This window comes from Anabrus simplex, chromosome 2 (genome assembly GCF_040414725.1).
Source record: "Anabrus simplex isolate iqAnaSimp1 chromosome 2, ASM4041472v1, whole genome shotgun sequence".
NCBI lineage: Eukaryota > Metazoa > Arthropoda > Insecta > Orthoptera > Tettigoniidae > Anabrus > Anabrus simplex.
The window spans coordinates 645,841,496-645,869,470 of record NC_090266.1 but is presented as its reverse complement, the minus strand read 5'-3'; the positions used below and the strand labels follow the sequence as shown (position 1 = coordinate 645,869,470).

Sequence of the window (27,975 nt, the reverse complement as noted above, 5' to 3'; positions counted from 1 at the left end):
GGAGGGGGCTTGCACCCCTTGTTGTTTTGCGTGGCACTATCACAGCACAGGCCTACATTGATGTTTTAAGCACCTTCTTGCTTCTCACTGTTGGGGGATGGCGACTGCATCTTTCAATGTATAATATAACTATTTAAAATAGTTTATTTGAATCTGCCTTGATCAATACACTCATTAAATGAAAGAAAAACTATTTATTAAACCAAACATGTTTCGGGAAGTCTCAACCATTCCCTTCCTCAGTGGTCAGATCAAAGAACAAAACAATATCACAAATCTTTTGTTTTACAATTTAAAGAAGTATTGTCCTAATACACCATATCAAAGAGTAAAGAGAAATATTATAAAAATGATCAATACATAATATTTTGGTTTAACTGAAGGAGAATATATAAATTTAGGATCTTCAAGATTTTCTTCTTCCTTTTGTACCTTAAATGATCATATGCTACTCTATACAGTGGGTTATCTTCTGCATTTCTCTCATTTAAACGTGATTCAAAATTACTTTTTTATGTAAGCTAAATTTCTAAATTTTCCAAAACATTCATTAATTTTCCCTTTCTGGCCGAATGTAATAATTTCATGTCATTGGAAATGTCTGTAAATTTATGATTCATTTCAACCATATGTTCTCCCATTGCTGAATATCTTTTATGTTTAACTGCATTAACGTCTTCTTTGTACCTTATAGCCAAACTTCTTCCAGACTGTCCTATGTATCCTTGTTTACATGTTTGGCATGTTAATTTGTAAATTCCTGATTTATTAAATATACATTTGATAAGAATGCTTATTTCGAAAAGTTAGAACTGCAAATTTCTTTTTCTCTTTTTGCTCTTTAATTAAAGTTGTTTTTTGTTCATTTTTCACTTTATTTATCATTCCATTAATAAATTTTTTGGAATATCCGTTGCTACAAGCAATTTGATGGATTATATTTCTCTATTATGATTCTTCTTAGACATAGGTATGTTCATAGCTCTATTAATTAAACTGTAAAATGTTGCCTTTTTATGTTGACCTGGATGATTGGAGTCGTTTCTTATAATAGTATCTGTTTGAGTAGTTTTCGGAAAATTTGAAAATCAAAATGACCAGAATTTCTAGTAACTGTTTAATCTAAATAATTTAAAGTCCTATCATTTTCAGATTCCATTGTAAAATGCACTTGTTTATCCAAAGTATTTAAATACTCTAATATACCATCAGGTTTAACCTTCTGTTCATCGATAATAACAAATATATCATCGACGTATCTCAACCATGTGATCAATCCATCTATTTTATCCACTATTTAATTATATTCAATATAATCCATGAATATGTTAGCTAAAATACCTGAAGCTGGCGAACCCATTGCTAGGCCTTTAGACTGTAAATTTTGTTGTCAAAAACGAAATAGTTATTTTCCAAAGTAAATTCTAGTAATGTTAAAAATTCTTCAATTTCCACCTTAGTTAATTTGCTGTGTTGCATTAAATTTTTTCTTACTGTTTTTATAGTATCTAGGTAGGAATGTTGGAGTAGATATCTTTGATATCCAAACTATGTATCGTGTAGTAGTCTGTTAGCTGAATGTTTTTAATTCTGTTACAAAAGTCAATAGTATTAATTAGGTGTGTCTGACTATAAAACTTAGTGTTCTTTTAAAAATATTTGTATGAATTTGGCCGTCTTATATACAGGACTATTTCTAAAATTAACTATTGGTCTAATAGGAATTTCTTGTTTATGAATTTTTGGTAGTGTCCTTAAAGTAGGTATTTCTGGGTTCATGTTAATTGAACAGTTAGTATCTTTGGAGTCTAATAAAAAAGTTATGTTATTGAGAATTTGTTTAAGGTTTTTCTTCAACACTAGCCATTGAGCTCTGTGCACAACATATCCCTCAGGTCACCTTTCCAGATGTGCAGATCACTTCAGGTACTTTTCTTGAAGCTTTTCCTCTACTGGATTCGCTCTCAAAGTCTGATATATAACACTGTTGTGGAATCTATCCAGGTGTGTTACCCTTGAGCCCATCACAGCATTCACATTTCAGCTACATGCCACTTCTGCTCATCCCTCCTTTTGGTTGCCCAACGTTCAGTATTCAAGTATGCAAGGATTTCAATTTACATTTACTCCCTGTTTAGTGTTAGCTGTTAATCATTAGAAATATCCAATTCACTATCACTTGATACCCATGATAACGGGTCTGCACCTAAGTAATCACATACCGGGCGAGTTGGCCGTGTGGTTAGTGGTGCACGGCTGTGAGCTTGCATCCGGGAGATAGCGGCTTTGAATTCCACTGTCGGCAGCTCTGAAGATGGTTTTCCGTGATTTCCCATTTTCATACCAGGCTGTACCTTAATTAAGGCCACGGCCGCTTCCTTCCAACTCCTAGGCCTTTCCTATCCCATCATTGCCATAAGACCTATCTGTGTTTGTGCGATGTAAAGCCACTAGCAAAAAAATTAATCATGAATATCGGTATCCGTCAGTAACTGAATGTTCCACGCCATGTTGACCTGTGCATTGGAGCTCCAGGGCATAGCTCTACACATCTGATATTATTTTGTTAATATATGAAGGTTTAAAGAAAGAAAGAAAGATGCAGCGATAACGATAGTTTATATTGCATGACTACACCATTTAGAACTCATAATCTCGTCCACAATTGTGTCAGTGATCAAAGGAAATGCGAGGTGCATAAAAGCGAGAATTCTCTCTCTCTCGAATCTGCATATAAATGTAGAAATGTTTTGTCGTCACAAAAGGCACGTTGCCATGGGCACACAATCTTGACCGTTGTCTCTAGGCACGGGCGTAAGATCCCCCATGTATATAGGTTGATTTCGTTGCTGTAATGATCGTAAAAATGGAAAAATATATTGGCATTTACATCAGTGATCCCACTACTCAATGACATGATGACAGATAGTTCAAACTCTAGCTAATACACAGTGCAACAAGCTGAAAACGAAGCTAGCATATAAAAAAAAATTCTGGGTCTCATCCACAACCGCTGGCCGCAGTAATACGGAGATCTCTGGGGTGGTCGTCAATGTGTTAGGCATCTTCCTGTTTCATAAAACACTACTGCTGCCTGTCATTTTGTCCAGCCACTCTTACGGATACAATCTTATCTTTGTCCCCATCATACTGTACTACCAAACCAAGATAATTGAAGTTACTAGTTTTAATGACCTTCTCATTGTTGATACGCAGCCCTTCACTTATCTGGCCATCAATGGAAAAATTTGCAATGCATGTATTCTGTTTTAGTTCTTCAAACCTATAGCCCATTTCGCTCGAGATCATCTTTCCAGTTGTTCAGCTTATCTTGAAGTGCACCCACTCTGTCGGCTACAAGCATGATGTGGCAGTCACTGTACACATCTTGGATGGTCGTGATGTACGGATGTGTTACATTCTTCCACATAGCAAAGCAAAGTCATCTCTGTACAGGCCATGAAGGCCCTTGGAGGGGTGGAAGGTAAAGGCTTCCACTATCCGTAATCTTGGCACTTGATGGTGTAGAGTGGTTAGCTCTTTGCCGCCTTTGCCCCCAGGAATTAACCTGGTACTCATTTTTGGGTTAGGCTGAGTGAATCTCAGGGCCATGTGCACCTCTGGAAGTGGAAATCTCGTTTCTTAAATTTTACGACTTCCTGGCGGGGATTCAAACCCATGTCCTTCCAGGTGAACCAAGCCCGCCTTTACCGCCTCGGCCAGGCAGGCCCTCTTCCACTTAGGGTCCACCAAAATCAGATCCCATGGCACTCTTATCATAGGCCTTTTCTAGATCTGTAGAGACACTGTGCAGATGTGTCTGTGCAGGTGGTACTTTTCCATGAATATCCTAAGGGCAAACACAGCATCCATTGTAGACCTGCCTGGCATGAACCCGAACTGGGGCCTGTTCTACGGGCGAATATTGCAACCTTTAAACTTTATACTTGGCACTTTTTGATTATTTCAAAGTACAAAGTCTTTCTGTTCCATCATTATCTAAGTATTACTTTTCAATTTCTTTGCAAAGTGAAAAGTCTTTGCATAAGAGTGAATCGATCAAGTTTATTCCATGAACATACTTTATAATACTTCCTGATTTTAATGTTTTATTTTTCATGGTGAAGATGATATAATTGTGGTACGAGTAGTTTTAAAGTTTGAATTTTTGATAATGGGAAAGAAGGATAATTACAAGAATCTGGCTGTTCTAGAAGTTGTCAAAGAGAAATGGGATATCCATTTTGGCAACTTTAAACATAATATTGAGATATTGATGCCCATGTCTCTCAACATAAACCTCTCGTGCTCAGTAGGAGCATAAAAATTAACGAGAATACCGTCAACACACCCACACACAGAAAGAAAGCCACCCTTCATTAGAAATTTGTTCGCTAATTACGTGGATTATCAGGCTAACATACTACATTAGGAAATATTACATCACATTATTATAGCATCTACAATTTTAGTAACAGTTGTGCAAATATTTTATTTTGATGTCCCATGCATTGCTGCTACACCGTGCAGCTGGGTACAATTTGCTCACCAATGTAAGTGTATAAGAATTAGCTTTCTTTTCGAAAGGGATTGACTTCTTTTTGCTGCAGCTTTCAACAAATGACCAATCATTTAAAGAATATAGTCAGCTTGTATTGGGGTAACACAAAAACACCCGCGAAATTTTGTTGAAGTGAGGCTATGAAAATTAATCCTGTCTTTATACATTCTCTTGTTGGATTCTTCATCACTATCCTCACTTGATGATAATAAAAGCTCTCGCCGTAACATGTTTATGTCACTAAATTAAATTCTAAGCTAAGAAACTAGTGTTTGTGCAGTTAGGGGCGCGCAGCTGTGAGCTCGCATCCGGAAGATAGTGGGTTCAAACCCCGCTATCGGCAGCCCTGAAAATGGTTTCCTGTGGTTTCCCTTAATTAAGGCCATGGCTGCTTCCTTTCTATTCCTAGCCCTTTCCTATCCAATTGTCACCATAAGGCCTATCTGTGTCGGTGTGACATAAAGCAAATACAAAAAAAAAAAAAGAAAAAAAACCTAGTGTAGATGTTTGTTAATTAACAGCTGAAAAGGAAATCAACTCTTTGCAAGATTTCTGGAAACTTTTCGCTTCATTTCTTTGCACTTTGGATTTCTGTACCGATGGAGGAACATAACAGGCTTGAAAAGACAAATCTGAAAGGTGATGGTGGAACAAAATCTGAACTGAAAGGTGCAAAGTGAAAAGTTGCAAAGTTCATTCGTGGAACAGGCCCCTGGTTTTCAGTGATGTTAGTCTCCTTCTTCAGTTTTCTCTCAATGACTCTCTCCCAGAGTTTCATATCGTGGCAAAGTAATCTAATCCCTCTGTAGTTACCACACTCCTGTGCATCGAATATGAATTTCTATTCTTTCTCTTCAGAATGGACCGAGCTCGATAGCTGCAGTCGCTTAATTGCGGCCAGTATCCAGTATTCGGGAGATAGTAGGTTCGAACCCCGCTGTCGGCAGCCCTGAAAATGGTTTTCCGTGGTTTCCCATTTTCACACCAGGCAAATGCTGGGGCTGTACCTTAATTAAGACCACGGCTGCTTCCTTCCCACTCCTAGTCCTTCCCTGTCCCATCATCGCCGTAAGACCTATCTGTTACATAAAATCAGCTTCATGGTCCGTATCGCACTTCAATAGATTCACAATTAAGTATTTATTTATTTTCCACCTAGTCGATACAATGATTGCTTAAGGCAATTTTTAATGGTCAAAAGTGGTACATGTTTCGTATATTATCAACATCTTCAGCCACATAACACTGTTTAGATGAAAAATATATAAAATTGACAGTGTTATGTGGCTGAAGGTGTTGATAATATACGAAACATGTACCACTTTTGACCATTAAAAATTGCCTTAAGCAATCATTGTATCGACTAGGTGGAAAATAAATAAATACTTAATTGTGAAGACCTATCTGTGTCGGTGCAACGTGAAGCAAAAAAAAAAAATCTTCAGAATGGCTTACTTTTATTACTTAATTGTGTCAAGTTCATAAAATGTTAAGCGCCTGCTTCCATATTTATTTGTGAACAGTGCCATATTTATTTGTGCTTCTCTGTGATGATGATAAACAAATTGTGGTCAAGGGCAACGTTAGTTATGCACACATTCAAGATCTCTTCCATGGAAAACGCTTTGCCCACATGCAAGCAAGACATTGAAACTGCAGTTGGCTCAGACTGAGTGATATAGCAATACATGAGTTAGCATAATGTTATAGATTCTATCCCAGGGTGTGTGTTAAGGAATGCTTAGGAATACTGAATTATGATCATTGTGTTAGTGTTGTTTGCAATGGTATCTATACACAACTTTTACCTGGACAAACCTGTCTTGAAAGTAAAGTTTTTGCATAACTGTGTATGGCCTCATTATCTGTGTTAGATAATAAATATAGATAATAAATTCTGATAATGAGTAATTGTGTGGCTACTGATTGCTAACTGATGCAATTGATACCTATAAATACACTGTATAAAAAAAAAAGACGCACCAGGAAAGAATTGTCTGATGGAGATAAAAATCAGCAGATGTGAGGAACAGGCATAGAAAAACAAACGTTTAAAAGTGCAGAACAATCAAATTATTTATTGCAGAGTTAAAGCGTTACAAAGTGAGGACGTCAATAAGGTGTTGGTCCACCCCTGGCCTGGATGCAAGCTGTCACTCGGCGTGGCATGGACTGATAAAGGTCCCGGATGGTGTCCTGCGCACTTTTGTGCCAAATGGTCTCCCAACTGTTGGGCTAAATCTGCGACATTCCGGGATGTTCGCAATCGCCTTCCCATGACGTCCCAAATGTGCTCTACGGGAGAGAGATCAGGCGACCGAGCTGGCCAAGGAAGGATAGGGCAAGCTTGAAGACAGTTCATAGCAAGACGTGCCGTGTGCGGCCGGGCATTATCCTGTTGGAAAGTAAGGCCTGGATGTTGTTGAAGGAACGGTAACACAACCGGCCGTAGAATGTCATCAACATACCGCTGTGCTGTCAGTGTGCCAGGAATGACTACCAGAAGGGTCCGGCTATCAAAGGAAATGGCACCCCAGACCATCACCCCCTGTTGTAGGGCTGTGTGGCATGTGATAGTCAAATCATGATCTCCACGCTGGCCTGGACGTCTCCAAACGCATCTGCGGTTGTCGTCAGGTCACCGTTGGAAATGGGACTCGTCACTAAAGACTATACTTCCCCAGTCAGCGCAGTTCCATGTTGCTCGAGCGCGGCACCACTGTAATCTGGCTCAACGGTGAACAGGCGTGAGTGGTAAGCAGCGTAATGGGCGGCGCGAGCACAAATTCCTCTCGCTCAGGCGTATGTTGATGGTCATGGTGGACACGTGTGCGGGTCACACGCTGGATCGTTGATAAAGACGACTCCGGTGCTGTGACAGCTGTTCTGACAATCGCTCTGTCTGCCCGTGCTGTTGTGGCCCTCGGTCAACCACTGCCGTCCTGACGCTGATGCCTGCTGGTGCTGACCCACACTTGCCAGCATCGTCTGATCGCTGCATCACTTCAACTCAAATGTCCAGCGACAGCTTGATTCGACCAACCAGCTTCTTTCAGTCCGATTGCATGACCTCTTTCAAACTCTGACATCTGCTTGTAATGAGCACAAATTCTTCGGCGTGGCATTCTTACAGCCGACGTTAAGATAGCACAGTCGAATGCAACAGCTACTTTGAGGATACGCTTCAGAATCGCGCCTTATATACACCTGATGCGTGCGCAGTTCGGATGCGCAGGAGCTCCCGCTATTCATTCATTGGAAACGAAACTTTAATCATGTGCATGTTCAGACCGAATGTCTTTGCTTACGTAATTTCCTTACAATCGGACAACGCCTTACCGGTGTAATTTTACTTAATGTTTTTAATTGTGCAGAAGTTATATTTATTCAGAAATGTTTGTAAGATTTTGTCTTTTCCAAGTAGTATTACGATGTTTCCTATTTTGAATATTTCAAATCCCTTTACAGGATTGAACAGCAGCTGAAGACAGACCAGGCTGGAGCCTCGATGCCAGACACTCAGACTCCATTCTCTAGCACTAGTGATGCATGTAAGCGGCTGATTCGCTATCATGTCTTCAATGAACAAGTGTTGAGCCAGCAAGATTTAGAGAAAGCTGATGAGATATTTGAAGCTACAGCTAAGCATCTTCTCGATAAATTTCGTCAAATGATGAACAAATATCGCTATCTACTGCTTATGGAGAGTATGGTGAGTAAGTAGTGGATGGATAGTCATACTATTATTAGTTTTATGTCTTACTAACTACTTTTATGGTTTTCGGAGATGCCGAGTTGCTGGAATTTTGTCTTGCAGGAGATCTTTTATGTGCCAGTAAATCTACTGACATGAAGCTGGTGTATGTGAGCACCTTCAAATACCACCAGCCTGAGCCGGATTGAACCCGCCAACTCAAGCTCATAAGGCCAGCGCTCTACTGTCTGAGCTACTTGGCCCAGCTTATGGTGATAATTCAAAATGGCTCTTTCTAGAAATGATATGTGCATTTTGTTGTTGCCTGCTTTTCCTTGGCTCGCTTATTTTCTAAGGGATGTGAATTTTGACTTAAAATAAGACAATTCCAAGCAGAATTTGCCTTAAATGGTACAAAATAGTGGAAGGTAGTTGAGCCTGTCCGTAATTAGGGCTAATCAAAATTTATGTTACCTGATAAGACTTTCCATTAGAAATAATGTCTCCCTGCCGGGACCAAGTCTTTTTTTCGTGCGAGTGTTTTTATTAAATGAGTCCATGTTAATGAGGTTTCACTGTAATGTACTTTGAAAGACGGGAAGTAAAATCAGAATTCAAATAGTTAAATTAATTTATTATCGATAAAAAAAAAAAATTGTGGCTGTGAAGAGTTTCCAAACTTACTTTTTTTTAAACCCAGTTTACGCAGAGCATGTGCGCTAGCTACACCACTGCTACCAAGTATGTCTCAACAAGGAACTGAGCAAGTTTACTGGATTGCAAGAAGTATGACAGTAGTTTCATCAGTTTAGTCACTGCTGTTGTCCTTTATGATGCTCCTTGTAGAGAACAGAGGAATTTAAAACCATTCTGGCTATAATATAGAATGTTCTTCCAGTACTTAAGTGTTTTTTGTTCATAAAGGTAGGCATACAACTTCCTGTTGGAGATATTTATGCTGCCCATTAACTTGGTCGTAACTATTATAACGTCCAGGTTTGTAACACACTTCCACACATCCTATTTATTTCAGTCTCTCGATCATGTGTGGTTACCTTACTACAGAGAAGTGTCATAGAAGAACTTCACAACTTCCTTCTTTTTTTGAGAGCAGGCTAAAGATGTTCAGAATGGCAGTAAACAGTTACTCCTATGGAAAATTTATTTTAGAACATCTTGGGCAGGTATTTCCCATTTTTCCTTAAGGGTGCCAGTTATGTATGTATCTACTGTAACTTGTAGAGGTGTTTCACAAGTCCAGATGTTTTAATGTTCTCCTTGTCTTTCCGTTATCTTGCCCGACTGTGCAAGTAAAATCCCAAGCAGTAGTGTGAAACCGAGTTGCGAAGCATCCAGACTTTTATACCCCAACCCCGGTAAATTAGACATACCTGTTTCTTTGTACCTACTAGGCTTTAACTTCATGTGGAGTGTAGCGGTGTCCAAAAATATTGTCGTCATATTGAACTAGGGGCATGTACCTAACACGGGTATCATAGGCAGGATCACTTCCTGGTGCACACTTTTCACTGTCCACTAAATGATAAAGTGTAAAAATATGTTGGAACCTATGAAATGAAAACATATTTCTCAACCATGGTGGTGACTGATACAAACAAGGAGACTAGTATGAGGCTATAGTGGGTTTCCTGTTCATCCCCTGTTCAAAATATAGGCTAGAAATCCTCTCATTTTTGTGACTGTCGTGTCCTTCCATTTCCAGAGTGATAGAGAATGCCCATCTGTATTTTTAGTAAGAAACTGATGAACAGATCAATTTGTTTAATTGACAATCAAGCTTAGATAGTCTGCAGAAGAAAAGTAAATTGAAATATCAAATGGAAGAGGAATCTACAGGTGCTTAATGCTGCTATTTCCTGCTATTTCCTGCTATTATGAGGATGTACTAAGGTTAAGATATTGTAATATTTATCATCCTTCTCACTATTAGCACTGCCTGTATTGCTGTATGCTGATGCTGGATTCAGCACATCATCGCTCTCACTTTTTGCTTCCAGTAAAAAAAAACATCACTATCACCATAACAATTACCTACGTATTCCATATCAACATTGTCCTGTAAACATGCACATAGCTTTGCCACTTCATACCATACCATACAGGTTATTTGTACTGTAACTACTACCTCAAAATATACATTATGTAATTACTTAAAAACCTATTTATCTAGCAAACTATCAACTAAACAATATTTCATCCCAGGAAAGGAAACTACCTAAATTTACTATGAAAGTTGAAAGTCATTCATACTGTAAACAACACAGTCATGCCAAGCACATGTTTCTGGTTCAAAGAAAATGTATAAAAGTAGGATGGCAGGAAAACCTATTGAGCGGAATGAAAGTTAGAACCGTCTCCTAAGCCACTCCCTGCCAGCTCATTCCGTGTAGCAAATAAATAATGTAATAATTCACCAAAAGTCAGAGTAAAGATGGATCATTACCTTGAGAAGTTGCTGCATGAAATAGAGGTAATGATAGATAGTTTACCTTGAAAGTGTAAGGGTTACATGTACACCCACTAACTAAATCTGATATATGATTGGGAACAATAAGAGTGAAACCATTTGTATTTCGGTCTTCCAATCCAGAGAAGTACTCCATGTTACATTTAGTAGTGTTGAAAAATCCATTTCCTTGTCAATGCCTCTCGGACAGACTAAATATATCAAGGTTGTGGTTTTCCATTTGATTTTCCAAAAATCTGTAGCTTTTCAGGTTTTAAGAGCCCTTTTACATTTCATGTGGCTATTTTTCACAGGTATTGGAGAGATGATTTCCTTTCCATGTTCCAGCAAGTTGCATATTCCCCACACGAGGCCTGGGAATTTACATTTGTGTGCCCACTCGCCAATTTGACACCCATCATATCCGGACCTGAATTGTTGCCAGATATCACTCGGGTTTTTCGATGGATTGCTTTTCATCTCGGACATGTCTATTGGAGATTCTGTTGGTAAGGCAGCTTGGTGGTTACCCATTGCCTTTCACTCTGCAGGTATCATGTCCGTTGATGAGGGTTCATCATTGCCCTAGAAAATCCAGTGAAGAGGTAGTCCAGAATCTTTCCTTGTACCATCGGTACCCGGTTACTAAGAGGAACTGATATCCTGTATCAGGAATTCATTCTAGTGGCGTTTCCCTCATTGAGAGACCATCATTCCACCCGAAGGAGCTCATCCATACACTCTTATCAGGAATGGATTCCAGTGGCATTTCTCCCATTGAGGGACTATCAGATCACCCAAAGGAGCTCATCCGTCTGAAACTGTTGGCTCCTTCTGGGCATCGAGTTATTTACCACCGCCTGACATTCAGCTTGAGTTGCTAGCTGTACAGTCTGCTCCGTTACCTTAGCAAAATCTTTTTCTGGTCAGACATATAACTTCTTTGATAACATTAATTAAACAATAAATGAATTCTCGTTATTACTTTACTGCCAGTGCTTGTATACCCCTCTAGTGTAGCCTGCTGGAATGTGAAATGCGGCTCATAACACACTGCTCCTGTTTAGAGCTCATTCATGTTTATATCACGAGGGAATTCTGAGCAACTCGTTCTTGATGACATGTTGGTTCATGATGTGAGTGCTTGAACCTACTTGAGCAAGCGAGTGAGCAGCACATCCATATCAACAGTGAAATTTGGAGTAGCTAGTATTATAATGTAGTTTTATTTTTCATAGGATGGACTTAGCCGTGTTGTAATACTGCAGAAAAGTACAAGAACATTTTGACTATCGTATTTCCCTGAATCCAAGATGACGTTTTTTCTCAGAATCTCGGGTGAAAAATCACAGGTCATGTATTCGCGACTTAACAGTAATGATCACCACTGGCAGCTACCATGGTAACCACGCGGCTTCCCTTTAACCCCCCCCCTCCTTGCACGCACAAAACTCGTTGACCATCAATGCCTGTGTCTTTACTGAAACATCTCTAGCCGAGACAGACGATTTTACAGTGCCTCTGTGTAACGTTACTGATTCTTGGGAAATCGTGAGGAGAGAATGACATTCTACTGGCCTATACAAAAATGTTTCTCAAATCTGCATAATGACAGCAAAACATGCAAGACTTCAAAGTCTTGGAAAGACCATGGCTACTCAGTAGCGGAGTTATAACGCGTCTACTGTACATGATGCTTAGTAAAATTAGGCCTAACAGGTTTTTAGGTAGCAAGAATATTTTAGTGATGGATTGTCGTTTTGTAAAGACACATGGAACAGGCATTGCTGGCAAATTTTCAACAGGTTCTTGTCGATCTTATGATGCCAATTTTAATGGTTATTAAACATGTGGAAATGAAGAATAATTGTACAACTGCAAGAAAATATGGCATAACTGAAGTCAAGGTTCTGTATTAGCGTGAAGATAAAGATAGTTAAAACAATGTGTACTGTACAAAAATTAATGTATTCAGTGGCCTGTAAAAAGGACGCTTTAAAGAAGTCAAAAGATGAAATTGCAAGCTATGTGCATGAGAAATGCAAGGGCAGAATGGCCATACCCCGGCGCAATAAACTAGTTTACCTTCAACGTCCATGTCTGTTATGCATCGCTAGCCACTGAAGTTGGCCGAAGCCGGCAGGCGAGACACACGTCTAGCAGCAGCCAATTGTACCTGATGCTTAGTAAAGTAACAGTTTTATAGACAGCACGAATATTTTCTGATGGGTCGTCGTACTGTAGAGACACATGTAACAGGTATTTCTAGCAAATTTTCAGTGGGTTCTCTTTGATATTATGATGACAATTTTAAGTTATCAAACTCGCAGAAATAAAGAATAATTGGGCAGCCACAAAAAAGTACGGCATAACTGAACCTGATGTTCGGCGTTGGCGTGAAGTCAAAAAAAAAAATACATTCATATGATTTCACAAACTATTTTTTAAGCCTGATTTAATTTTTTGGAAAGTAAAGGTGAGGGTTGTCTTGCATTCAGGGTCATCTTGGATTTAGAAAAATACAGTAGTTGTGTTTTGGAAATGGACCGACATGTCCAGAACCCTGACCTGAATTCCACAGTACAAGGGTCTCCAACCTTTCTTGTCAGTGGGCCACATTTGCTTGGTGAAAGAGGTAATGAGCCTTGTAGGGAAGCCGAGTATGTTCCATTGAGATCATGACGTATGTTTTACTCCATGACTTTATGCCCCTTACAACATCACTTAGTCTTGGAGATGAGACACTCATCTGTGGTCTTGGGCAATAAGCCAGAGAGTTGGTGTCATGTGTGACTACTTTAAAGCGTCCTTGTTACAGGCCACTGAATACATTAATTTTTGTACAATACACATTTATGTGGTGTTTATATTTTAAATAACGAATAAAGTGCAATTGTGTGTTAAAATCAGCAGTTGTTTAATTAAGGAACTTGCATATGTTGTAACCTTTACAGCTGGTGATCGCAGTGAACTAACGATCACCTACTTTAACTTCTGTGTAGTTTGTAACCTACTGTACAATGGCGATTGAACAAGATGATGGCACCGTGCAATCTATTTTGGTTTAGAGGCAGTTTCCACCACCACCACCACCACCACCACCACCACCACCACCACCACCACCACCACCACCACCACCACCACCACCACCACCACCACCACCACCACCACCACCACCACCACCACCACCACCACCACCACCACCACCACCACCACCACCACCACCACCACCACCACCACCACCACCACCACCACCACCACCACCACCACCACCACCACCACCACCACCACCACCACCACCACCACCACCACCACCACCACCACCACCACCACCACCACCACCACCACCACCACCACCACCACCACCACCACCACCACCACCACCACCACCACCACCACCACCACCACCACCACCACCACCACCACCACCACCACCACCACCACCACCACCACCACCACCACCACCACCACCACCACCACCACCACCACCACCACCACCACCACCACCACCACCACCACCACCACCACCACCACCACCACCACCACCACCACCACCACCACCACCACCACCACCACCACCACCACCACCACCACCACCACCACCACCACCACCACCACCACCACCACCACCACCACCACCACCACCACCACCACCACCACCACCACCACCACCACCACCACCACCACCACCACCACCACCACCACCACCACCACCACCACCACCACCACCACCACCACCACCACCACCACCACCACCACCACCACCACCACCACCACCACCACCACCACCACCACCACCACCACCACCACCACCACCACCACCACCACCACCACCACCACCACCACCACCACCACCACCACCACCACCACCACCACCACCACCACCACCACCACCACCACCACCACCACCACCACCACCACCACCACCACCACCACCACCACCACCACCACCACCACCACCACCACCACCACCACCACCACCACCACCACCACCACCACCACCACCACCACCACCACCACCACCACCACCACCTTTTGTTTGCACTAGTGGCTTTACATTACTCCGACACAGACAGGTCTTATGGTGACGTTGGGATAGGAAAGGGCTAGGGGTGGGAAGGAAGCGGCCGTGGCCTTAATTAAGGTGCAGTCCCAGCATTTGCCTGATGTGAAAATGGGAAACCACGGAAAACCATCTTCAGGGCTGCTGACAGTGGGGTTCGAACCCACTATCTCCTGGATGCAAGCTCACAACTGCGCGCCCTTAACCGCACGGCCAACTTGCCCGGTTCTACTACTAATACTACTACTACTACTACATGGAACTAACACTTAGCTTAAAATCTATGTTAGGATGTTTCATGTCACGTGCAAGACATCTTCAGCAAAAAAATGCATGAAAAAAATGACATAGACAATCAAAATGTATTGAAGGTGTTTGAGATACTTAAAAGTATGTGGGACACTGATTAAATGTTTGTTTACATGTCAAAAATGCTTTGTAACAACATCAAATCCTTAAAAAACACATTATGCACTGGTAAAATGCTTGGCTATATGTTAGTTTGTTGTTGTTCTTCTACCCCTTCTTCAACGAAGTGTTCTTGTCTTCAGCACTACACGGTGATGTGATGAAATGTTAAGTTAAATTGGATGTTTAAATGTCAAATTTGTTGTTATTTGTTTGAGTTCTAATGGGACAGCTCGGATTCTATTGAGGAGGGGAAACTCGTCTATACCTCGTTTGAAGTTCAGTAAAATACGTTACTTTATATGGTGATAATAAACATGTTATGAGGAGTCTGAAATGAGAAGAAAAGAAAGAGGGAGAAAGAAATTTGTTGAATTGAAGAGACCTTGTTATGGTGTTGGGGAAGGTGGAATGTTTCTATTTCTCACCTCCCTGCTGCTCCCGTTTACTCTTGTTGCACATGTGCTGTCTGCTAACTGAGTGTTCATGTCAAGCAGCTGATCAGTAGGAAGGGTGAGTGGGAGAGCGGAGGGGAAAGTAGGAGTGGTGGTGTAGTGAACGAAACTTGTAGTTAGTGAGGAGTTTGCATATTTTTGGTGTCTCTTGTAGTGGTTCTTCTTTGTGAGTCAAAATTTGAACTTTTATCTGGGAGCATATTCATGTTTTGTATTACCTCATTGGGCCGATGACCCTAGATGTTAGGCCCCTTTAAACAACAAACATCATAATCATGTTACCTCATTTATGTTGAAATTAGGGTTTTGTTTCTGATCTATTTGTATGTAAATTAATTTGAGGATGTTCATCAGATTCCCTTAATTTAACCCTAGAACTGGCAACTGTCAGAATATTCGACACTGGTCCCTGCTGTAGTGGCACTGTCGAATATTCGACATGTTTGTATTTCTTCTTGTGATTTCCTCATTTCTTCAACAGATGTCATGTTAGTCTACTTCTTGTCGTTCTCGATGTCTATAGCAGCTATGAGTTCAGTTTCATTCATATTTACAATCTCTTTGGGCGCAGTTTCAAAGAAATAAATGAGTGCAGTTTTCTGACGATCTGTTCGAGCGCCATTTTTATAGTGTTTGTAAACAAACCTTCACAGGCTCTGCTTTGCTATTCTGTTGCATTTTGGTAGTTTTCCATTGTGTGAGTTATTTATTTTGGTGTATATATTATTATTTGGTTGATTATATGCATTTTTAGTACAGTGTGTCTAAATATAGCATCTTCACTTCATTACAGGTAATTAGAAATGAGGTGGTGCAAAATTTATTGGAAGATGAAACTGACAACATATAAATTATACACAGGGAAGTTTTCCACCTATTCAATACTAAGTTGTATTTACAGTGTTATTTACAACTTAGTATTGAATATTACAAGATATTATAATCATTCCGTATTGACGGTTTTCACTTTACAAAGGTGAAAAATGAGCCTGGACTGTGAGCTCATGCTGTCTGTGGATGCTTCTGATTTTGTGGCAGGCACTAGTATCCAACAGAAAGAAGGTGAAGAATGGAAGCCCATTGGATTTTATTCTAAGAAATTCACTGACGCACAAAGGAAATATTCAGCATATGACCGTGAACTGCCCGGCATTTACCTAGCAATCAAGTACTTCAAGTATCTTCTGGATGGTGGAGACTTCTTTGTGTGCAAAGATCATAAGCCTCTGGTTTTTCCCTTCAAGCAAAACAACCAAAAATCTTCCCCAAGACACCTTCGCCATCTGCAGTATATTTTGCAATTTATAACTGATCTGTGTCGTGTATCAGGAAAAGGAAACATGTTTGCCGACCATCTATCTAGGATAGAAGAACTGCTTGCAATTGATTCTGATCACCTTGCTTGGCTACAAGTAAATAACTTCTTGCAATCAATTCCTCATACTTCACCACAGTTTAAATGGCAGTCAACCCTAGCTGGTAATGTACTATGGTGTGATGTATCTACTGGCATAATCCATCCGTATGTACTGCAGAAGTTTCGTTCTTCTATGTTCCATCATTATCACGTCGTCTCACCTCGGCATCAAAGCAACGGTCAGACTGATTTATTCAAGATTCATACAGAAAAATGTTACGAAAGACATAGCACTGTGGACAATGTGCTGTTTGTCCTGTCAGAAGAACAAGATATCGAGGCACAAAATCTCCCATTTCACAATTTCCTTTAGTGGACGAATGATTCAGTACAGAGCACGTAGACTTCATAGGACCACTGCCAATATCCAATGGTTTCAGTTACTGCCTAATATGTAGATAGATTCTCAAACTGGGTCGAAGCAATTCCTCTACAAAATATCACAGCAGAGGTGAACATTTCAGTCAACTATCTCAAATCCGCCCGTCTTCTCGCTGATCTTAACCAAAAGGGACATCTCCCAAGGAAAGGTCCGTGTCATCAAGATCATCATTCTTAAATCCGAGGGAGCCTTGCAGCAGCATCATCAACAGAAATAATAAACTTGGAAGACATCATGCAGTGGATGAACAGTTCACTTTCCAGCGCAGTCCTTAAGATGTCATACGTGCTCACTGAGACGGGAGTGATGTAGCGAACCACATAATATGTTCTGTTGAGATTTTTTGTGTGTGTGTTTTTTTTTACTCCATGACTTTTTGACCCTTATGACATCAATTATTATTTGAGATGAGACGTTCATTTGTGGTCTTGGACAATATTAGTAAGATAGTTGGTATCGTGTGAAACAATGTTTACATTTTATGTGGTGATTACATTTTAAATAACGAATAGAGTGTAAATTTGTAATTATAATAATCGGTGGTTGTGTTATTAAGGAACTTGCATATACAGTAACCTTTAAAAACCTCATTAAAAGATATCAACCTGAAACTGATTTTGAAGTATATTGCTTTAAAAAACCTGTACAATTAGTGCGTTTGTATGTTCGTACGACATCTAAAGACTAAAATTAAGTGTGAACTTGAATTTTTTTTCGACATAATGTTTTTCAGATTTGGTTGAAATGTAGTGTTTTAATATACAATATCGACTCCAGGTAATGTTCTTTTGACAATGACTTACAATATTTGGAGTTTACTATATCATTTTAGAGAATGTTTCTGCTCAAATTTAGAAAAGATAGCACGAGGAAAGTTTTTGAAAATTCTTGTTAGGTAACATTTGTAAAAGTACAAGACAGTTCTTGCATTGAGCCAGGGGGAATAGCTCAGATGCTAGCGCACTGACCGTCTGAACCCAACTTGGTGAGTTTGATCCTGGCTCAGGCCGGTGTTATTTGAAGGTGCTCAAATACTTCATGCCAGTAGATTTGCTGGCATGTAAAATAATTCCCCCAGAACAAAATTCTGGCACTTCAGTATCTAGGAAAACCATAAAAGTACTAAGTGTGATTTAAAATAATAATAATAATAATATTATTATTATTATTTTTATTAATGTGTTATTATTTCATTGAATAAATCTTTACACATTTCATTTGAAGGACGATCTATCACCACCACCTGGAACTCAGCAGCAGAAGTTCAGCTTCACAACTGAGTGTATTTTGAAACAATCTGAGGTGTTCTGAAGTATAATCAAAATCTTTAAATCTCTTCTGGGACTGCTCCCTTAAATTATGTATAACTTTTACAGCAAAAGTAGTATGAAATGGTGTAACAAATTCATTTTTATACCAATCTTCTCAAAGAAGATTATTTTTCTTTTAGGTGAGTGTAAAAATTCTATAGCTGTAGTATTGAATATTTGTCCAGGGAGAAAGTATAGCCATGAATCATAGGCTGGAAACCCCTTTCATAGAACATCTTTGGGATAAATCAGAAGGCTGACATCAATCCAGACTTCAGTGATATTCAGACATTAGGTAGAAAGTCACCTCCAGCAGAGTTAGAGCTACCATAAACGCTGAGGTGGAACCCACCCTGAATTAATGTTCACTAATGAGACACATGTCACAAGGACAGTCTGATGTAGGTCTGAGTAAATGTGTGTATATTTTAAACTAGCAAGATACCCGTGCTTCGCTACGGTATTATACTGAAATTTATAATGGTATGCTTAACATTTTATATATAATCTGCTAAAATTTGCGATCTCATGGCAATGTTCCTCCCATTCTTCAATCTATCTTTCCTGCAATCGATTTTGTACTTCCCGGGTTAGCTCCAGGTATTCCGCCTGGTCAGTTGGGTCCCTAAATCTTTGCCACCTTTTCTTATAAACATTTTTAATATGGATAAATCCTTGAGGAGATCCAGCATGGTATCTCGTCTTGGGTGCTATGGCGGTACTGAAGCCGCGGCCGGACTGCATTTGTAGTCATTACCCAGTCGGGGCCCGTTCCCAGCGCGGTCCGCACATTTTCACGACGGTCCAGAAAATTATTATTATTAGGGTGGGTGGTATTAGATGAATTTAGGTTTTTTTTTTTTTTTTTTTTTTTTTTTTTCCTGGACCCCGCAGCAAGATGCAAGACTGCTACTTGGCGGTAAATTACATCTGCAGCCATTGTCAAGTGCGCGGGATTTCTGGCGATACGTATGATATACTTCCTTGCATTATTGACCTTATTATAGAGGTGAACAATTGCATGGCCAATATCATTTCTATCATTTATTTCAAATTTATTTAAATTTTTATTTATGTGCCAGGAGAATCTACTGTAATCTAACTTAAGTTCTCCAAAGGAAAAGATGGCTCTTAAAACGAACCCAGGAAAGATAAAAATTATCGGTTTATGATCAGAATCAAGTACATTATGAACAGTAAAATCAATTGGTCTTAACTCCTTTTCCACCCCATCGCCATCGCCGTTAAGTTGATCCCCCCCCCCCCCCAAAAGAAAGAAGGCGTGTTTCTTTATGCTTAAAGGAGATTCCAAATACCAATGTTCACGTCTGTTACCTTCAGTTTTGAGGTATAAGTTACCCCATAAAAAGAATTCACTTTTATCACTTCCTTTCACTCTCCCCCTCTGGAAAAAATACTTGTTCCTTTATTAGTAAAGGATTTTCTAAATACCAATTATCACAACTGTAACATCTTCAGTTTTTGAGATATGTGTCCTCATAAAAGGAATTCAACTCCTTTTCAGAGCTGCCCCCCAAAGATGACTTTCCCCCAAAAATGCGTTTCTCTTTGTTTTTAAAGGAGATCCAAATACCAATTTTCACGTCTGTAACAACTTTAATTTTTATTAGATGTATCTATCCTCATAACATTAATTAAATTAATTTTTCGAATTCTTCAACCCCCCTCCTCCGTCATTGGATTTTCCTAAATCAAAGGAATACATGTTTCTTCACCTTTAAAGCAGATTCCAAATACCAATTTTCACATCTGCAACATCATTTGTTTTTGAGATAGTGGTATCTCCATACAAGTAATTCAAATAATTTTTCTATTCAACCCCCCCCCAACCCCCGTTAAGAGGATTTCTAAAAACAATACAACAAAAATACTTATTTCTTTATTTTTAAAGGAGATTCCAAGTACCAAATTTTGCGTCTGTAATATCTTCAGTTTTTGAGTTATCAGTATCCTAATAAAAAGAATTCAACCCCATTTTCAGTCATTTTTACCCCCACCCACACAAGTGGTTTTTCTGAAAACAAAAAATACATGTTTCTTTACTTTAATGGAGATTTTTAAAAATACCATTTTTCACTTCTGTAACATGTTAAGTTTTTGAGATATACTGTAGACATGCTCATTTTAAAATTTCACCATCTTTTTAGTTCCCCTTCAGTGGAGTTTCCAAAGACAAATCACCTGTGTTTCTTTACTTTTACAGGAGATTCCAAATACCAATTCTTACATCTGCAACATTTTATGTTTCTGAGATATACTGTAGATATAGTCTGTCAAAAAATTCACCCCATTTGTCACCCCTGTTTAACTCCCAGTAATTGGATTTTGGGAAAACAAAAAAATATGTGTTTCTTTATTTTTAAAGGAAATTCCAAATACCAATTTTCAGGTCTAATATCTTCAGTTTCTGAGATACAAGTATCCTCATTAAAGGCATTGAACCACTTTTTCACCCTTTTGCACCCCTCTAGTGGGATTTTCCAAAAACAAAAAAATATGTGTTTCTTTGTTTTTAAAAGAAATTCTAAATACCAATTTTTACACCTGTAAACTTTTAATGTTTTGAGATATAGATACACTCATTTTAAAATGAATGCCCCTTTTCACCCTCTTAGCTATGGAATATCCAAAAATCCTCCCTTAGCGAGCATCTACATTGTAATATAAATGTGTCCTCAAAATTTCATTTCATTATATCCAGTAGTTTTGGCTTGGTGATAATGAATCAGTCAGTCAGGACATATTCTTTTATATAATATATAGATTGTGTTTACTGACCTTTTATTTTGGAGTTCAGGTCTGAAAATATTCAGTTTAATGTAGTCCGTATGAGTTGTCACTGTCACTAAAAATAACTCATAAGTGCATTCATTGTCTTTGACAGGCCTGTTTTCTTACCCATTGTAACGATGCAAATGAACATAATTTAAACCATCAACTTTAAAGCACACTAGTATAAAGATGGAAGGCATCTTCACTTGAAATTTATATCTAGTATTTGATTATTTTTTAATACATTATCAGACTAAATATTATCTTTCGTCAAAGTGGCTAATGTGTGGGTTTCATTTTTTGGTCCCCTGATTTTCTGTTGCAGGTAAGCTTCTATAACCTACATTTAAATTATATTTGTTTCATTTCTCTGCTTAGTGGAATATCTTGTTTAAATAACTTTACACCTCGTGCCTCATATCAGTGGAGCACATGAGTAATTTCTGTTTTCTCATTTGCAGCGGGAAGTTAATACATCTGAGCTGATTATGATAGATAGGAGATTTATGCAAGAAGAACACATAATTCTGGAGAGACTGAAGGAAGAAGAACGCAAAGCCAAGGGTATGGTCCTTTTAAGAATAATAAATTATTATTATTATTATTATTATTATTATTATTATTATTATTATTATTATTATTATTATTATTATTATTATTATTATTATAATATATGCAGATAGTTTTCTTTTGTAATTCATGAAATTGCTATTACTGCCACTTCTTGTTCATGTCATCCAGTACAAGCTTTCCTTGTAATAGAGTGTTTCTTTGATTCACATTTACTTGGTAGAGTGGACTTCTTGGTTATTGTACTTCAGTTTTATTGAATATACCACAACTCGTGACAGTGGGTGTATATCCTTAGTCAAGGCCAACAGCTCACAAGAAGGAGCATGTGGGTCACCATTGTCAGTTTACTGAGAGAAGTGAGAGGTAAATAGTATTCAGGTTTCATAATGGACTCGGGTAATTGCCATGTGGTGGTTATGGCATTGCATAAAGGAGTAAAATCTCTAGGCAAAATTTTCATGACCAGAATATCGTCATCCGCAAAAAACCTTATCCTCGATTTCAGTTCTTTACTCACATCATTCATATATAGAGTAAATGTGCCCGACTCCTTGGGTAAATGGTTAGTGTGCTGGCCTTTATTCACAGGGGTCCCGGGTTCGATTTCCGACAGGGTCGGGAATTTTAACCATAATTAGTTAATTTCTCTGGCAAGGGGGCTGGATGTATGTGTCGTCTCGATCATCATTTCATCCTTATCACGAGCCGCAGGTTGCTTACGGGCGTCAAATCAAAAGACCTGCATCTGGCGAGTCAAACTTGTCTTCAGATACTGCCGGCATTAAAAGCCATACGCCATTTCTTTTTTTACAGTAAATGTCTGTTATAGCGAGAATCCCTAACTGCGAAAAAATTTACACGCTATAGCGGATTGTTGTTACATCCGATTTTTGGTAAAAGTTAGTGGGGAAAATCACACACACACATTAAAATCAATATGAAATGGCAATCACTTTGTTCAAAACTTTAACCTTTAACCCCATGGCACTACAGCTCTGAAGGGCCTTAGCCTATGAAGCGACCACTGCACAGCCCGAAGGCCTGCAGATTGAGGTGTCCTGTGGTCAGCACAACTAATCCTATCGGCCGTTTTTCTTGGCTTTTTAGACCAGGGGCGCTATCTCACCGTCAGATAGCTCCACAATTCTAATCACGTAGGCTGAATGGACCTCGAACCAGTCCTCAGATCCAGGTAAAAATCCCTGACCTGGCGGGAAATCGAATCTGGGGCCTCCAGGTAAGATGCAGGTATGCTTCCCCTACACCATGGGGCCAGCGTTCAAAACTTGCATTTTTGCAAATTTCCACAGTACGGATTGCTCGTTAGTTATTTTTCTAATTCTGGGACAATGTGAACATATATGTTCAGTTTAATTCTGAAAAATTGTAGTAGTATCACTCCAGTCGCTTCTGTGGTAAACATTTTAGTTTTCTTATTCAAACAGCATTATTTAACCTAGTTTTTTTTTTTTACGTCGCGCTGACGCAGAAAGGTCTTATGGTGATGATGGGATAAGAAAGGCCTAAGAGTGGGAAGGAAGTGGCTGTGGCCTTAATTAAGGTACAGCCCTAGCATTTGCCTGGTGTGAAAATGGAAAGGTATTGAAAAGCCATCTTCAGGGCTGCCGACAGTAGGGTTCGAACCAACTATATCTCGGATGCAAGCTGACAGCTGTGCACCCCTAACTGCATGGCTAACTCGCCCAGTTGAACTTAACTTAACCTACATATTTCAAGTACCAGTGGAGTAATGATAAACTTTTTTTTTCTTTTCTTTTCGCTCACCGGGCGAGTTGGCTGAGCGCGTAGAGGCGCGTGGCTGTGAGCTTGCATCCGGGAGATAGTAGGTTCGAATCCCACTATCGGCAGCCCTGAAGATGGTTTTCCGTGGTTTCCCATTTTCACACCAGGCAAATGCTGGGGCTGTACCTTAATTAAGGCCACGGCCGCTTCCTTCCAACTCCTAGGTCTTTCCTATCCCATCGTTGCCATAAGACCTATCTGTGTCGGTGCGACGTAAAGCCCCTAGCAAAAAAAGTGTAACATCCTGAGAAGATTTATATAACTCTTTTTTCTTCTTCATAATTTGTGAAGATATTCAAGAAATTAATCACCCATGTGGCAGATTCCCCGTCAGTTGTTTACATGGTCTTTTCTTAAATGATTTCATAGAACATGGAAATTATTAAACATTTCTCGTGATAAATTATTACAGTCAAGAATTCCTTTTCATATAAGTGAATACGGAGGGTTGCCCCAGTTAATATAGGGCGCGACCTTGAGCACACGTGTTGCTCCTGGAAGCAGCTACATGTCGTTTTTTTTGTCCTGTCTAGTCAACGTGATTTAGAGAAGTGCTGCGAGCAGTCGTATCGTACCATTGTTGCCTCATGGCTTGCCGAATTGCAGATATTTGGTAAGACTACATTGTTGGCCTTTCCAATGCTAATTTCTCATTATCGAAGATTGTACAAGAGTGTAATATGAAAGGTCTCAACACTGGTAAGTCCTCTGTAGGCAGTGCGATAAAATTACATCAGAATGGTTTCCCACCAAAAACAACAACTTCGAAAAAGATGCCGCGGAAAAGAGTTCGACCATCCAGGACTCCGGACATCATTAAGAAGGTAAAGGCCGCTGTTCCGAACTAAAATCCACCAACTCAAACACACCTTGCCAGCCAAATACGTACATCTAAAGGTACAGAAGATCTGAACCTGGTGAAGTGGCATAAGGCATGTGTACGTACTTTGAAAGCAAGGCACGTTGATGAACGATTCACTAATGCCAGAAAATTATATGAAAACTAGCCAGCATAACAGTTAATTGTGTCCAGGTTCCGCCTAGTCAATACAGATCAGAATGTATTGATATTTAAACTATCATTGACTTATATACAAACGTGTGTATATAAGTTTATGATAGTTTAAATATTAATACATTCTGATTTGTATTCACTAGCCATAACCTGGACACAATCAACTGCTATAATTAAGTCAATACGGACCATTAGTGGCCATCATGGTCAAGTTAATAGGAGTTCATGGTAATAGCAGGATATTATGCCCGGGGTAAACTCAGAATCCTCAGAGCGCCGAGAAATGTGAAGATCAATACTACCCACTTCCATAAGAATGCCATGGACCCCTATTTTGATATCCCTCGGCTGTACGGTTAGGATGCTTCAAATGTCTCAATGCACATGGATAAAGCATCCAGTCATACTGCTAGAACATTTGTCTCGTCTACTGCGAGAGAAAAGAAGAGGAGGCGGGTGTCCATGTCATACCATTTAGTGACATCTCTGTGAAATCCTAGCATGCCTCGCCGATGGATTTCTGTGCATTTGGTCTCCTGAAAAGAGGGCTTTCTTCTTGACATCCTGCCACTATTGAGGGTCTTTAGAAAGTGTGCAGGGAGGTATGGGACAATATTACTCTTCCTGTACTCTATTGAAGTCTTCTACTGTGGAAATTGATATGTAGGGCAATAGTCTATGTCTGTGGCTATCACATCGAGCACATCCGGGTTTGGAGAAAAGGAATCTCATAGGACGAAAGGTACATCAAATTCTTCCAAGCTTGACTGGGGCAACCCTCCATATTTGCCCCAATTTGTCCTCTTGAATTTAGTCTTTATCTTCGTATTATAAGCTTTCCTAGCCTACCTTGAAAAGCTCCACTCAAGGTTATTTGTCTGCTAATGCTATCCCACTCCAACTCTCCATTGACAGCGCGGAACATACCGCTTACATGTTAGAAATCTCATGACTGATCCATATTGAAATATACATTAATTCAACAATGATACAAGAGTTCATTAAGATCCACTTATCAGAGGTGCCAACCTTTGAAGTGGGTTATCAGTAATCAAACTTTACCCATTAGCAAGATTTTCGACTCAAGTCCTCCCTTTTCGATAATGATACCCCCTTTCCCTTCCCGCCTGCAATCTATTCTACCGCAGTATATTATATTACACAATAACATTTGCACACTGCCTGTTAATTCAGTGATAAAACATTCTTTGTAACTTGTTTCGCACCCAGCAGCTGCTTTTCAGATTAGGTATACAAAATCAAATCAAAATCTCTTTATTTGCAAATGAGGTGTCTACCTCGGTGGCAAATGGTACACTAAAATACATTATTGTCAAGCACTAAATATTAAATTAACAAGAGAAGAAAATAATACAATATTATACAATTTATGGTAACAATTTTTTCTGTTAAACACACAGCTCATCCTTAATAAATTTATATTGTTTACAAAATTGTACTTATAATATCTCCTGTACAACTGGTATAAGATTGAAATTTACATTGCATTTATTTACTTTTTTTCTTTTTTTTTTTTTTCTTTACCCATTCTGGAACCTAAGTAGCATAATGACCTGCTGCGTCTTAACCAGAGCCCCGTTTGCCACCACTTTTCAGAGTTCCTGAAGGGCCTTCACAGCTACCGTAGCGGTCCCAGGGCCCTCGAAGTCCCCACTGTACTTCACCCCTACAGGCATTCCCCTACTTTGGCTGTCCAAACTCCTTAGACCAGGGGATGGAATTAATTTATTCACACACATTTTTTATTTACATTAACCTGCACTGGTCGAATGCCCTCTAACATTTTTTCTGTTGCTGTTTATTCTCTTCTTGAATATCTGTACAGATTTTGGAAAAGGATCAAACACTACCCCTGGTAAACTGTTCCACTCCTTCACACCCTTCCCAATGAATGAAAATTTACCCCAATTGCTTCTGCTAAAATTTCTTCTAATTTTATATTTGTGGTCAGTCCTGCCGATATAATTATTTTCCAACTGAAGCCTCTCACGGATATCTCCCCATGTTGCTTCTCCTGTATAGGCTCTATATAATCCTATAAGTCTAGTTTTCTCCCTTCTCTTACTTAAAGTTTCCCGCCCTAGTTCCTTTAACATTTCTGATACACTCTTTCTCCTGAAATCCCCTGTTACAAATCTTGCTGCTTTCCTCTGCACACTGTCTATTTCTTTTATTAGGTATTCTTGGTGAGGATCCCAAACACTGTTTGCATATTCCAATAATGGACAAACCATACTTAGGTAACTTTTCTCTTTTAATTCTTTGTTGCATCCTTTAAGTAGCCTCATTATGACATGTAACGATCTGTATGCTTTCCCAACAATGTCATCCACATGACCCTTCCAGTGCAAATTACTTTCAAATCTTATACCTAAGTATTTGCACTTGCCATCTTTTGGGATAACTACCCCATCCAAAGTATATTCAAATTCAGTTTTAAAACTCCTGTATGTAAATGTTGTAACAGTTGATTTGCCTCCATTAACCTTCATATTATTCTCTTCAACCCATTGTTGGATACTCTCAAGGTCCCTTTGTAATTCTGAACAATCCTCAATGGTATTTATTTCCCTATAAACAATTATGTCATATGCATACAATCTGATTTTTGATGTTATATTATTCCCTAAATCATTTACGTATATTAAGAAAAGTAACGGACCGATTATACTACCCTGTGCGATTCCCTTCCAAACTTTCTCTTCCTGTGATATATTATTTCCTACTTTGACTTTCTGAACCCTTGAATTTAGGAATGTTTTTACCCAACGTGTAACCCTTACATCCAATCCTATTCCCTCCAATTTCCTTAATAATATTCCATGTTCCACTCTATCAAAGGCCTTTGAAAGATCTATGGCTATGCAATCTAACTGGCCTCCTGAATCCAATTGGTCTGATATGTCCTGCTGAAATCCCACCAGTTGTGCCTCACAAGAAAATTTCTTTCTAAATCCATACTGGCTCCTCATGAACCAATTTTTACCATCACATATCCCTCTGATGTACTTTG

General features: G+C 39.4%; 1 protein-coding gene across 1 annotated transcript in view; it reads left to right on the top strand.

The window, feature by feature from the left end:
• The window catches only part of LOC136863624 (serine-rich adhesin for platelets), a 402,886-nt gene that overhangs the window by 361,313 nt on the left and 13,598 nt on the right, over positions 1-27,975 (top strand). The window contains exons 20-21 of the mRNA XM_068226021.1: positions 8,030-8,273; positions 22,012-22,114. Coding sequence (XP_068082122.1) covers positions 8,030-8,273; positions 22,012-22,114 — 347 coding nt within the window. The remainder of the gene's footprint in view (positions 1-8,029; positions 8,274-22,011; positions 22,115-27,975) is intronic.